The 13,308-nt window shown below is 44.7% G+C and overlaps 1 protein-coding gene across 1 annotated transcript in view; it reads right to left on the minus strand.

Annotated features, from left to right (window-relative positions):
* ABCC9 (ATP binding cassette subfamily C member 9) overlaps positions 1-13,308 on the minus strand; it is a 210,267-nt gene that overhangs the window by 155,624 nt on the left and 41,335 nt on the right. Inside the window, exons 5-6 of the mRNA XM_082254775.1 lie at positions 9,132-9,298; positions 8,813-9,055 (exon numbers count right to left, since the gene is read on the minus strand). Coding sequence (XP_082110901.1) covers positions 8,813-9,055; positions 9,132-9,298 — 410 coding nt within the window. The remainder of the gene's footprint in view (positions 1-8,812; positions 9,056-9,131; positions 9,299-13,308) is intronic.

Consider the following 13,308-nt stretch of genomic DNA (forward strand, 5'->3'; position numbering starts at 1 on the left):
TCCACCTTTTATCATTAAAATGCCGTCCTTGCTAAAACAATGAAAATAAGTATCTATACTGTTTAAAATCCAGTAATACACTGTCTCACCCTGCTCTGCACATGCTCAGTTGCTCTCTATTTGTCTGTAGAGGTCGATCTGCTAAAAGCCTTAATGCGGAATTAAACTCCCCTATCCTTTACAGCCATGGAAGCTACTTCTGTTTGATCTGTAACTGCCATGGTGCTTCAAATGTGATCAGTTGTGACACCAGCCATTTCATGGTTTGACAGTTTATTGGAGGACAAAAGCAAATGTGACAGTTCTAAATCCTGGCATTCCAGCAATGCAACTGTTTTTTGAAACCTTTAAATCAATGGGTTTAATTTAGTTTTATGATTTAATGCTGCTCAGGGGCTCTGGGCTGCAAGAAAATGGCAGCCCCCAGCAAGAAGAAACAGGAGCAATGCTGGAGGCAATGTACAGCACACACTTATTTTGGTAGCATAATTATTAATGTGGGATGTATGTTCCTTGCTAAAGAACATTATTTTTTTATTAGGTTGTTATGGGTAAAGTTCCACTTTAAGCTCCAGTCAGTGACTTTGCCTAGGCTGCGATGATGTCATCAGTCTGCTGCAGGCAGGAGGAAGAATTTTGTATGCTGTAAGCAAATGAAGGCATTGTCAATAGGAGTACTGAGATCTCTGTAAGAGATAATAAATATCCAAAAGCAGGCCTTTTTGTTTTGTGGGAACATGGAGGAATATGTAATGGCAATGGGTGCTGGAGGGTCTATTATTGCTGGGGGGTTTTTGTTGGGGGGGGGTCTATAATTCCTGGTGGTGAATCTATTGTTGCTAGGGATCATATGTTGTTGGGGGGGGGTCAATTATTGCTGGGATGGATCTACTGTTGAGGGAGGAGTCTACTGATGCAGGTTAGGTTGCTGGGAGATCTATTATTGTTGGGGGTCTATTGTTGTGGGGGTCAATTGTTTCTGTTGGGGGTCTATTGTTGCTGGGGGTGTCTTATGTTGTTGTGGGGGGGGCAATTGTTGCTGGGAGGGATCTACTGTTGAGGGAGGATTCTACCGATGAAGGTTGCTGGGAGATCTATTATTGTTGGAGGTCTATTTTTGCTGGGGGGGTCTTATGTTGTTGGAGGATCAATTATGGCTTGGAGGGATCTACTGTTGAGGGAGGAGTCTACTTATGCAGATTGCTGGGAGATCTATTATTGTTGAGGGGGTCTATTGTTGTTGGGGGGGTCAATTGTTGCTGTTGAGCAACAGCAACAATTGCTGTTGCTGTTGGGCAAATCTATTGTTGCTCGGGGTTATCTTATATTGTGGGGGGGGGGGGATTGGGGATTGTTGCTGGTAATGATCTACTGTTGAGCGAGGAGTTTACTGGTTCAGGTTGCTGGGAAATCTATTATTGTTGGGGGGTCTTACCTTGTTGGAGGATCAATTATGGCTGGGGGAGATCTACTGTTGAGGGAGGAGTCTACTTATGCAGATTGCTGGAATATCTATTATTGTTTGGGGCCTATTGTTGTTGGGGGGTAAACTGCTGAGCGAATATATAGTTGTTGGGGGTTGTCTTATATTGTTGGGGGGGGGGCAATTGTTGCTGGGAGGGATCTACTGTTGGGGGAGGAGTCTACTAATGCAGGCTGCTGGGAGATTTGTTGTTGCTGCGGGGCTATATTGTTGCCGAGGCTCTGGTGTTGCTGGGGGAATCTATTGTTGCTGGAGGGTGCTGTTGCTGGTGGGGGGGGGTCTATTTTTTATGGCTTCAGCAGATCTATTGTAGTGCTTTTCTTGTTATTATTAACACATTCCTACAAATTACAATGATCATTTATTCTGTGTTCTCTAAAAAGGGTGGTACTGGGAAGTGAGTAGGGAGTAGAACCAATGGACAATGCCTGGAGTTGGGTAGGGGCAAGGACAAGGGGTGACTTGGAATGGGGGAGTACCTGCACCTATTCTCTGAAAAAAAAAAAAAAAAGCTCTGCTCAAAAGTGTTACACTGAAGGCCCGATCACACTATCATGCTGTGGAAGCTTTACGTGTGTAGCACCCTCCTAGTCAGGTGTTGGGTAGTGAGTATAGTTTTGGCTTTGTCTGTCTATCAGAGGAGCAGCAGGCAAAATCTATATTGCACTCTGCTTACCCCAAAGCAGGATCTGTGAGTTAGGTCTGCTCAGTGTGCCCAGTGTGTGATTCATCTGGCCTAAGGGAGTATCCCCAGCTGATCCAATGGGGAGGCACATTGGATGCTGGAGGAAACCTGGCCAATGACACACAGGCTTTTGGTACTGCCCCAGGGATTGGCACACACAGTTGGTCTCGGTACATTATGGGACAGGGTATAAAAAGCCACTGGCACATGAGGTAGAGGTCTTTTAGTGGGAAGCAAAGTCCCAGAAGGAGGTTGGCGGCTGCCTCCTCTTCTGCAGCAGTTAGTAAAGGTCACAGGCAGACGGCCGGGTGAGCCACGGGTGTGAGGCTGAACCCAGAGGTCCAGGAGTGCTGACTGGAGGAGTTGGGGTACTGTGAGACTCTTGAAAAACAGTGTTGTGAGTACAGAGGGTCTTGCCCAGAGGTCTGCCCAGGAAGGGGACCACTCCATAAGTATAGTCAGTGGATGGGTGTTAGTAAGTGCATAGAAAGGGGGTACTGGGGGAGTACCCTGAAGAGAAACACAAATAGGAACACTTACCTCAGCTTCATTCAAGTGGCAGGTTGAAGTAGCGGCCTTGCCGCATTCTCAAGCTAGAAGTCCTCTGAATTTTAAATAGTTCAACAGTTGGAGTATCCCACTCATCCCTTCTCCCATCCCAATATAAATAAAACAACAAAAACAACTACCCCTAGACTGTTCAATGACTGAGTCAGGAACATAAAGTGTTAAGATTTCTGCAAGCAGTTGCTACTGGTAACCCAGGGAAATCCAAAGGTGTAACCCCAAGGCATTCATTCTTATTGGCACCCCAACGCACCTTGCTGAGAGACATTTATTGAAGTGCATTGCAATGCACTAATATGTGATGCACTGTGGAAAATGCTGCATACATGATTTTTGCTTCCTTGTGGAGTGTCGGGCAGCTCATTCAAATAAAAGGCCTGTGCTAGTACAACGCACATAATGGGTGACACAATGCATGTTAGCAGGCATGTGTATAATTGCACAGCAGCAGACATGACTGGTGTGCATTGACCCTCATTACTTGGCATGTTGCACTTATATGTCAAGACAGGTCCACTTAAATGAACTTTCCAGTCTGCGTTCAGCAACTGTTAGAGTTCAGTGTGGGGATGCAGAGAACACAGAGACTGGTTCTGGAATATGTCACTACAGAGGGAAGTACACACATTGTGTGATATATAACGCAGACTGCACACACTGCTGATATTATTCCTTACGTGATAACTAGTCCGAATTTTCAATTCCTTACAAGCTGTTTTCTGGTCTTCTCTTCATTATTTTTCTGTCATGTGCATGGTGAACACAAACATTGCTTCCTCGGGACCAGGAATGCAAAAAATTTTCCAGCGCACCGCAGATGATTTGTGCGGGGAAGAATTTTGTTGCATAGAAACCCTCTGATTTTTTCTGACAGCAGAATTTTAAGATTATTGTTAAGAAATGCAGAAATGTCACTGAATTGCCAGCAAAACACAAAACAGAGAGATTCCCTAAAAGGAAATAGAAGTTTATAATTCTGAATAGAATAAAAATGATTAATAGTTATAAGACTGCTTTCAGAGTTTGTTACTAGAGTTCAACTAATGACATCTGCTCTGCATGGCTTAAAGAGGAAGTAAACCCTCCTCTGACACTTTTACCTATAGGTAAGCCTTATCATAGGCTTACCTATAGGTACTGTAAATATCTCCTAAACATGTACCGTTTAGGAGATATTTACCTTACATGCAGCCAGTGACGTCACTGGTGCATGCGCTCTGAAGGAACGGCCGCTGGTGCCGTTTCTTCAGAGCCCCGTGCCGTGACTGTCGGCTCCCGCGCGTGTGCAGGGGAGTGACGTCACCGCGGCTCCGGACAATCAGATGGCCGGATGCCGCTATCCCGGAAGACGGGCGACTGGACATGTCGCCCATCATACAGGTGAGCGGGTGGCACGGCGGGGGCTCGTTCTAAGGTAAGTATTTCATAATGAGCTAGTATGCGATGCATACTAGCTCATTATGTGTTTCTCTTACAGGTTGCAAAAAAAAAAGTAATATGGGTTTACAACCTCTTTAACCTGTAATTTACTGCCCTGCACCAACCATTCAGCAAGAAAGCTGATTACACTGCTTGGTATACAGATAGCCCAAAGAGGAAATGACTACAAATCTGTAACTCAAGCAGTGCAATCAACACAGAATATTGAGCATGTAAAAATGAGAATGACACAAAGTAAGAAGTCTCACATGAGACGGAAAATTGCAGTGGGGTACACACTATAAGAAAATCAGGCAAACGATTGTCCGATTTTCCTCGTTGTTTCACAGCAAATCGGAACCGATGAACGAAAATTTGTACGAAAATTCTCGTACGACAAAAGGCGCTTTTTTATTCTTTCTGATCACGCGCAGTCTTTCTTTTCTGATTTTTCTTGTACAAAAATGGTACACAGTAAAAGAAAATCGTTAATTTTTTTCTGTACGAGAAAAATTTTGGAGTTTGTCCCTTCGAGAATTTTCGTGCGAGAATTCAGAATTGGCTGATGAAAGTTGTGTACACACTATACAAAAATCGTACGAAAATTCTTTGGAGGAAAACGTTTGCCCGATTTTCTTATAGTGTGCACTAGCCTTTAGTTAAAAGTATACCTAAACCCAAAACAAAAATGTAATACATTGCAGTTTAATAGTCCTTAGGCTCTGTTCACACTGGGGCGGCTTCAAAGTCACTTGACACTGAAGTCGCCATGTACAGCGCGACTTCAGCGCGGCTTGCAAGTGACTTCTTTTATAGAAGTCAATGCAAGAGGCTCCGAAGTACCCCCAAGAAGTGCAGGAACCTTTTTCAAAGTCGGAGCGACTTGAGTCCCAGTGTGAGCTGAACCTTCGTGTGGTTGCTGCATTAATTTGCTTTTTTCAAGCTTCTTTTGCACTATTGGCTTCTGGTGATCATGTAAATAACACACATCCTGTACCTGGGTTCTACATCACTCCTCCACTGTATCTCAGTGCTGTATCCTGGCCTAGGCAAACAAGGCCCGGCACTTTGCAGGGGGGCAGCAGAAAAAATATTTCATTATTTGTATAATGACTATGGACTTCCTATTTATTATACAAATAAGTGAATAATCCTATAATTACAATCAGTGGCAGCAAACACAAGTCCAAATATCTTAAAAGAGTAATCTTACTAATCCCATGACATAAGGCTGTACTAATGGGCACTGATGGGGCTGCACTGGTGACCACTGATGAGGCCACACTGATATGCTGCACTGATGGGCAGTAAAGAGGCGGCACTGATAAGGCTGCACTGATGGGCTGAACTTATGGGAACTGATGAAGCTATGCCGTACGGCATATGGGCCTGACAGCGGGGCGAGGGGGGGGGGGGTTACACACAATCCTGGTGGCTGTAAAGCTCACTAGCTGCTGTCTAATTGCTTCCAAACACCCCCAATAACAGCTACCTACCCCCGCGCCACCCCACAAGCTGCTTGCCCATCTGCGGGCCCGGGACCAACATGGCGGGTGCTACCAGGTAGAGGGGAGGGAGCACGTCCGCTCTCCTTCCCTCGTTGTTGCTGACCTGAAAAGCATTATGTTTGACATCACTTCCAGGTCCACCTCTCGGTGTCCCTGGCCAGCATACATGGGAAAGAATGTAATGCAATGTGGGACTTTTTCTACCCTAAGTGATAAAAAAATGTTTAATAAAAAATTTTTTTTTAAATTGTAAAAATATTAAAGTTACACCCAAGTACATAAAATCGCCCCCAAAAAAATGTTGGAGGCCCCCCACCCCTACATAGACACACGTACGAACCTAAACGCATGCGTCTGGGGGTGCCTACACATGAAAACGCTGATTGCGATAGACATGTTACGTATTGCTGTGCACGCCAGAGTGGGAGCAATATTTCTAACACCAGACCCCCTCCGTAACCCTAAACTGATGACCTATAGGGGTTTTTTAAAGTGTCTCCTATGGAAAATATAGGGTACTGAAGTTTGTCGCCATTTCACGGGCACACGCAATTTTAAGGTTTGACATGTTGGGTATCTATTTACTCGGTGTAACCTCGTCTTTAATATTTTACAAACAACTGGGTAATTTATTGCGTTTGTGTGTCCTAAAACCAATATCATGTGCCACAAAAAATTGGAACTATACTCTATTTTATTTTCTAGGGAGTCTGCTTTCAGAAAATATATAATGTTTTGGGGGACTTTGTGTAATCTTTAGGCCTAAAATTATTTTTTAAGCAAAAAGAAATGCAAAAATGACTCTAACAGCGAAAGGGTTAAAGACTGTCTATAAACTGCTAAAGACCTCTGTTATGTTATAAGAGGCCACTTTCAAGTTACAGGATTGAGAATGAATACTCATGTTATAAGAGACTGCAGGAAGCTGCTAAACACTGCTGCTGTAGGAGAAGAGACTGCTAGAGATGCCTTCCTGCATACAGTAAATTGCTTGACGCTCTTGTAATATCACTAGAGGTTGATAGAGACTTCTTCCAAATGAATGGAGACTGCTAAAAACGTTTTTAAAGCGGAGTTCCAGCCAAATTACCCCTAAAATAGTCATTGTTTGTGCATTTAAAGTTATTCTCTAACCTGTCCCCTGTACCTGCAGGATGAATTACTTACCTTGTGAAGTTCTTGTCTAGCGCTGCCATCTATGGTGTGGGCAGCTGAAGCCGCAGTGTCCTCTTCCTGGAGTCGCGAGTCCCAGAATGCTCTAACTCGTCACTTCCGGTGTAGGTGCGTTATCCCACAGCTGGTTCTGCGTATGCCCAGAAGCTGTTCTCAATCATTCAGCAGAGAATGACACGCCTGCACTGGAACTGACGAGGGACACCTCATCTCCCAGGAGTCAAAGGAGGAAATTACATTATTTTTAATGAAAAATAAGGTAAGGAACCAAAAAAAAAAAATATCCAATTCGTTTTTAGAATGAGTTAATACTATGTATGGTGTTAAGTTGAAAATTAGGGTGGAACTCCGCTTTAAGTTAAAATAGACTGTATTACAAGAGACTGCTATTTAATACTTCCAGGTTACAGGAAACTGCTTGAGACTCTTGTCATATTAAAAGAGGCTGCTAGAGACACCTTCAAAGTTAGTGGAGATTTCTGGAGAGAGATTGCTTCCATATTACAATTGATTTCTAAAGGTTGTTTCCTGGATATAGAAAACGGGAACCCATGTCATATTACAAGAGACTTCTTCCAAGTTAGCTAGACTGATAGAAACTGCTACCAAGTCATAAGAGACTGCTTACAGGATACAGAAGGTTGATAGGGACTGTCTGGGGTCGTACACATGGGCTGAATATCAGACGGCATCGGCCAGATCAAAAGAAACAGGCCAACATTTGGCTCTTGTGTACGGCAGCCTCTCAGCTGGCTTCTGTCGAAGGGGCATGACCGAAAAAGGTCTGCCGATTGGCATCCGATCAACACTTTCAGCCAATGGCTGAGAGCGCTGACCAGTATGGTCCAGTATAGCTCAGCGAGGGTGAGTGTACTATCATCGAATAGTTAGCACAGTGGCTCCTCCTGAGCTCGCTGGGTTGAACAAAGAAAAAAAAAAAAGCTAGTAGTGTGTACCAGACTTAAAAGAGTGTTGTCATATTAGAACAAAAAGAGGATGAAAATGGATTCCTTGCACTACAAGGTAAATGAAAACCAAGGTTCATTACCGAACTGACCTGTAACTGTACTGTACCCCAACATGATCCACGGCCCATTTCTTCGGTTTCTTGCCACCTGATAGGGGGGAATTCACATATATGACAATTTCCCAGCCCAGGCACAGCCCACTCTGAGTATCTGTGTACCTCTGTACTCCAGCTCAGAGGTGGTCCTAATTACCGCCAGCTTACAAACCTGCAAAATGGCTGTAATTTTTTAAGAATCTGTTGCTGCCATAGGATGAGATTCTTACAGTAATAGTAGTAAGTATTACCTAAATTTGGCACACGTGTCAGTAATTTTACTGACACTGGTGCAAATGCTTGCCCGAACTAGGCGCAGGTAGTTATTATGGGAACTACCACCAGATAGGTGCCATTAGGGTTATTTTGAATTCCCCTGAAATAGACCACTTAGCACTAGTGATCGACCGATATCGGTTTTTCGTTGCCGATACCGATATTTTGGCCATTGCATATCGGTATAAGCTGATATGGGCCGATATTTTCATACATTTAAAAAATATATTTTTTTATTTTTATCACTTGACAGGTACTCTTGTTGAGGGATCTGTGGGTCTGAAAGACCCCAAACCCCTCCTCTGCACTTAGAATTCAAAACGCCAAGTTTGGCTGTTTTGAAAGCTGTCATTTTTTTTAATCTGGAGCCAGTACCCGGAAGTGATGTCATGACATCACTTCATTGCTTATATCTTTCATTTGTACATATGTGAGTGGCATATTCAATAACATTTGTAAACGGAATTATGCTATGTGACATCATTTTACCCTTACATGAGCAATATTTGGAATATCGGCAATATCGGCCAGTTCCGGGGGCCGATACAGATATATCGGCAAAAGTCAATATTGGCCCTCGATATATCGGCCTTGCCGATAATCGGTTGATCCCTACTTAGCACCCATAATCTTCATACCTTCAAGTCATCGTAGGCATTCTTCAAGTTGACATAGTTGGTGAGTGCCCTCATGGCAATTGGTAACTTTCCAATTGTCTTTAGATCGATGGGCCTCTTGTGGGCAGAGATAATCAGCGGGTTCATCCACCAGTATGTGGCTTTGGAAAGCAAATTCACAAATGGCTGGAGGAAGCGCACCCCCAAATCCTGAAGATCTTCCGGAGGCTTCACCTTTTGTGGGCTCACGAAGAAGACGTATCTCTACAAGAGAGGGGAAGAAAACAATTTAGAACTGTTCAGGCATAGAAATAGAAGAGCCAAGAAAAGTATAACGTACCCGCACCCAAATGACAGTAACCTCCACCGTCATAAGCAGACCATACAGGATGACCATTATCGCAGTGATGCAAAACCGCAGCTGAGTCAGACCAATCCCGTTCTCACAATACTTCACCAGCTTGATCGTTTTGGAGATGAAGGCCAAGACCCAGTACAGGAAGAGAGCTGCATGAAACAAATGAAAGCTGATTATCTATGTTGGTATTCTCACTCTGAAGTCAATTAAACCTGTCCTGATAAATGACAAGTGCCGAATTTAAAACTTTTCTTTTTCCAAAGGCTAAAATGATACAGAAGGTAAGAAAAGGCAGAAGTGCTGACACTAGGGATACATCATATTGATTACAGCAGAACTAAACTCTGCCAATCTACATAAATTATTTGAATCCTTAGTAAATAGATAGGAAGGTATATTATATTTACTTGGTTTTTTTTTTTATTACATTTCTTCTGTTGCTTCCTGGTTTCTGGCCTAGGCTAAAATGTCATACATCCCAGGAGTTTTCATGGACATTTTTTTAATTTCATCTGGAGGAGGGGCTTTCTCAGCCAAGCACACCCTCCTGTCTGCATGCCTGAGCTAAGGGCAGATTGATTCCAGGAAGTAAATGCTACATGAGCCATTTGCACTTAAGATGGTTGTGGCTATAAATGCTAAAGTGTGCATTTTTTAAGTGATTTCTCAGCAAAATAAAGCATGAAGATGAATGTAAAGGTGGGTGAGTTTGCTTTGAATAATAAAAATGAGTTCAAGTGTTACTAAACCTAGGAGTCTGCATTCACTATATCTGGTCTCCCACAGTACACAGAACATGGAAATGCAATTATTTTAGTAAATATAAACTGTTAAATACCTTTTCTCATCAGCAGTATATAGCAGTCTATCAGTGTCAGTCATGTTATAGCTTGCAGGAGTAGTTTCATTCTACTCTGACTATCCTATGTGGCTGCAGGACCCCTGACCTTCTGTTTAGACAGTGCTGATAGGCCCTGTGCTGATCACCTGCACCCTCCCAAAAAAAAAAACCTCTCTAGCAATACACACCAAACTGAGCATGTGCAGAGTGACCCCAAAGGCTCTGTCTTATCAGGAGATGGATTGGGGATAGTGGAAGAAGGGGAGGAACAGAGAAGACAGGATCAAACAGCCTAAACAGATTAACCCCTTGGGTTCCACAGTAAGTATAACAAGCATGCTTTACTATATATTCAGACTGATTTTACTGTTCTAGGTTTAGTATTATTTTAAATAGTGTTTACAGTTTGTGGGACTTAGATACAGTTCTGTTCTGAGTTAATGTGGGTACAGCTAAACATAATACTGATCAGTCAATGAGAACTTCAGTCCTAAAAATAAAAAAAGTATCATTAGCAGTACTTTTATATTGAGGGGAGGCAAATAAAGCAAGAGAAAAAAGGGGGGCAGCGGAGAGGGGAGAAGAGAGGGCAGGGGAGAGGGTAGAAGAAGGCAGAAGAGAAAAAGGAGGGCTTGGAAAAGGAATGAAGAGAGGGTAGGATAGAAAGCAAGCCAGAAGAGCGACGACGAGAGATGGAAGGGCATAGGAGGGAAAAGGAAAGGCAAGAAGGGAGGACAGGGAGAGGAGAGAAGAGAGGGCAGAGGAAAGAAGGCAGAGCAGGGAGGGAAGAGGAAAGAAGAGAAGGGAGGACAATTGAAAGGACAGAAAGGATAGACGGAGGAAAAGCAAAGAAGAAAAGGAAGTGCAGAATAAAGAAAAAGAAAGAAGGGATTCAAGAAATGAAAAGGGAGAGTAGAGGAGTTGGGAGAAAGAAGGGCAAAAGATAGAAGAGGAAAGGAGAAGAGAGGGGTCAGAGGCAGGAATGAAGAGAAGGAAATGCAAAGAAGATAAGAGAAGGGAGGGCAAAATAAAAAAGTGAGAACAGGGAGTGAAGGGGAGAGGAGAGAAAGGACAGAGGGAAGGGAAGTGCAAAGAAGAGAATGGGAGGACAGAGGAGAGAAAAGGAAAGATGGGAGGAAAGAAAAGAGAAGGGAGCGTAGAGGAGAGAATGGAGGGCAGAAGGGATAAGAGGAAAGGAGAGGAGAAAAGGAAGGGCAAGGAAGAAAAGAGGATGGAAAGGAAAGGAGCGATGGAAGAAGTGAGAAGCGACAACATTGGAGCAGAGGAGAGGATAGGAGAGAGGGGAGAAAAAAGAAGAAAAAGCAGTGAGGAAAAAGGAGAAGGGGAAGCAGAGGGGAGAAGGAACATCAGGGGGGAAGAGATAGGAGGAAGGGAAAGAAGAGGAGAGAAGGGGCCACAGAGGAGAGGAGAGTATAAAAGAGAAGGGTGGAGTAGATGACAGAGTGGAGAGGGAAGAGGAGAAAAGGGGTGGCAGAAGGTGGATAGGAGAGAGCCCTAAAGAGCAGAGGAGAGAAGGGACAGCAGAAGAAAGAAGGGAGGAGGAGCAAGATAAGAAGAGAAAGTAGAGGCGCATGCGCGGGACTTGGCGAGACGGACATGTCTGCCTGAGCTCCGCTCCGCAGTGAGACATCCCGCCGCCTATACGGGTGACCAGCCGAACGATACTACGCCCGTGAGCCTCCCTCAGTCAGCCGATATCCCTCCACACCCCGCCATGGTGTCCGGCGGCGTAAAATCAAGGATGAAGAGCCGCAATATCCGAGATGCGCTGGTCCGAGCCTCTACCAAGATGGCGCCGCCTCTCTCCTCACGCTCCAGCCCCGGCTTCTCCAAGACCCCCAGGAACAACTTACCTCACCCTGATGAAGGTGAGTCGGATACCGATGCCCCTCTCTCCCAGGGAGCCGCAGCCTTTGACCCCTCGCAGGCAGCACTGATCCACCACTTTGAACGTATCCTGCATAAAGCCCTCCAGCACACACCTGAACAAATAACAGACAGGCTCACTAGAGAGATCAGGGAACTAGGCCAGCGCACCTCAGACCTGGAATACAAGGCAGAGGACCTTGAAGTGAGCATTCACAACCACTCTGAGGAACTTGAGACCCTCAGAGAGGAAAACTTAGCCCTGCAGGCTCAACTTGAGGACCAGGAGAATAGAGCTAGAAGATCTAACATTAGAATCAGGGGGATCCCTGAGACTGTAGTGGACCTGCAGTCCACCGTAACTGCTCTCTTCCAGGAACTCTCCCCTTCCATCCCTATTGAACGACTGGAAATGGACCGAGTCCATAGGGCCTTGGCCCCCGTAAGCCTGAGGGACCCCCCAGAGATATCATAGCCAAACTACACTACTACAGAACAAAGGAACAACTCCTCCAAGCTGCCAGGCAGAAAGGCACCCTCTTGTTCCAAGGCTATTCATATCAGTTGTTCACTGATCTCTGTAAAGCCACAATCACAAGGCGCAGGTAATTCAAGCCTCTCCTCCAGATCCTGCAGCAACACCAGATCATCTACTCCTGGGGTTTCCCTTTTTCTGTTCGCTTTACCTACCAGGGGCGCAAGCACACCTGCAAAACAACCGAGGATCTCCAACATCTTCTCCATGAGCTGCACTTGTCACCCCTCCTGAGTTCTCTGCGTCACAACAGCACCGCAGACGCTCTGCATCACGCTCCCCGCAGAAAGCTGTTGCCTCCACATCTGCCACTCCTAAACGGAGTCATCTCATCTCCCCTCTGCCAACCCCTGTGGATTCCATGGACTGATAACCCTGAATGGCCTCAGGCCCCGGATTCCTCCTTTTTGTGCTTTTGAATTTTTTTTTTGCACCTCATCATCTAAATTTTGCTAACTGGTTAACTTTTCCTGTTTTGCCTCCCATACTACACTATTGGAGATGTCGCTGGAACACCCATCTATTCGTCTGACCTGCTCTGGCACGTTTGCCTACACTGAACTCACACGCTCCTTCCGGGACGGTAACTATGGCGAGTTTTCTTTTATTTTTGCATTTTTTCCTCTGACATTATATTTTTGAATTTTTCATGGCGAATACCCTCTTTCTCTCGCTGGTAGCACTGACCTCCAGCAGGTCCCCGTACTATTGTATGACATTTTTACCCCCCCCCCCTTTTTTTTTTTTTTCTTCCCCCTCTTTTTTTTTTTTTATGTTGCTTTTTGTTTTTGTGGCGCGGCTACCATTGGCCCATCACTGGGTCCCTCACGGGCTGTACCACGCTGTTCCTCGAACTGTTTACTCGCTCTACAAATGTACTGTATTGTCGTTACCAT

The sequence above is a fragment of the Pelophylax lessonae genome (genome assembly GCF_965119305.1).
Source record: "Pelophylax lessonae genome assembly, chromosome: 4".
NCBI classification, from domain to species: Eukaryota; Metazoa; Chordata; class Amphibia; order Anura; family Ranidae; genus Pelophylax; species Pelophylax lessonae.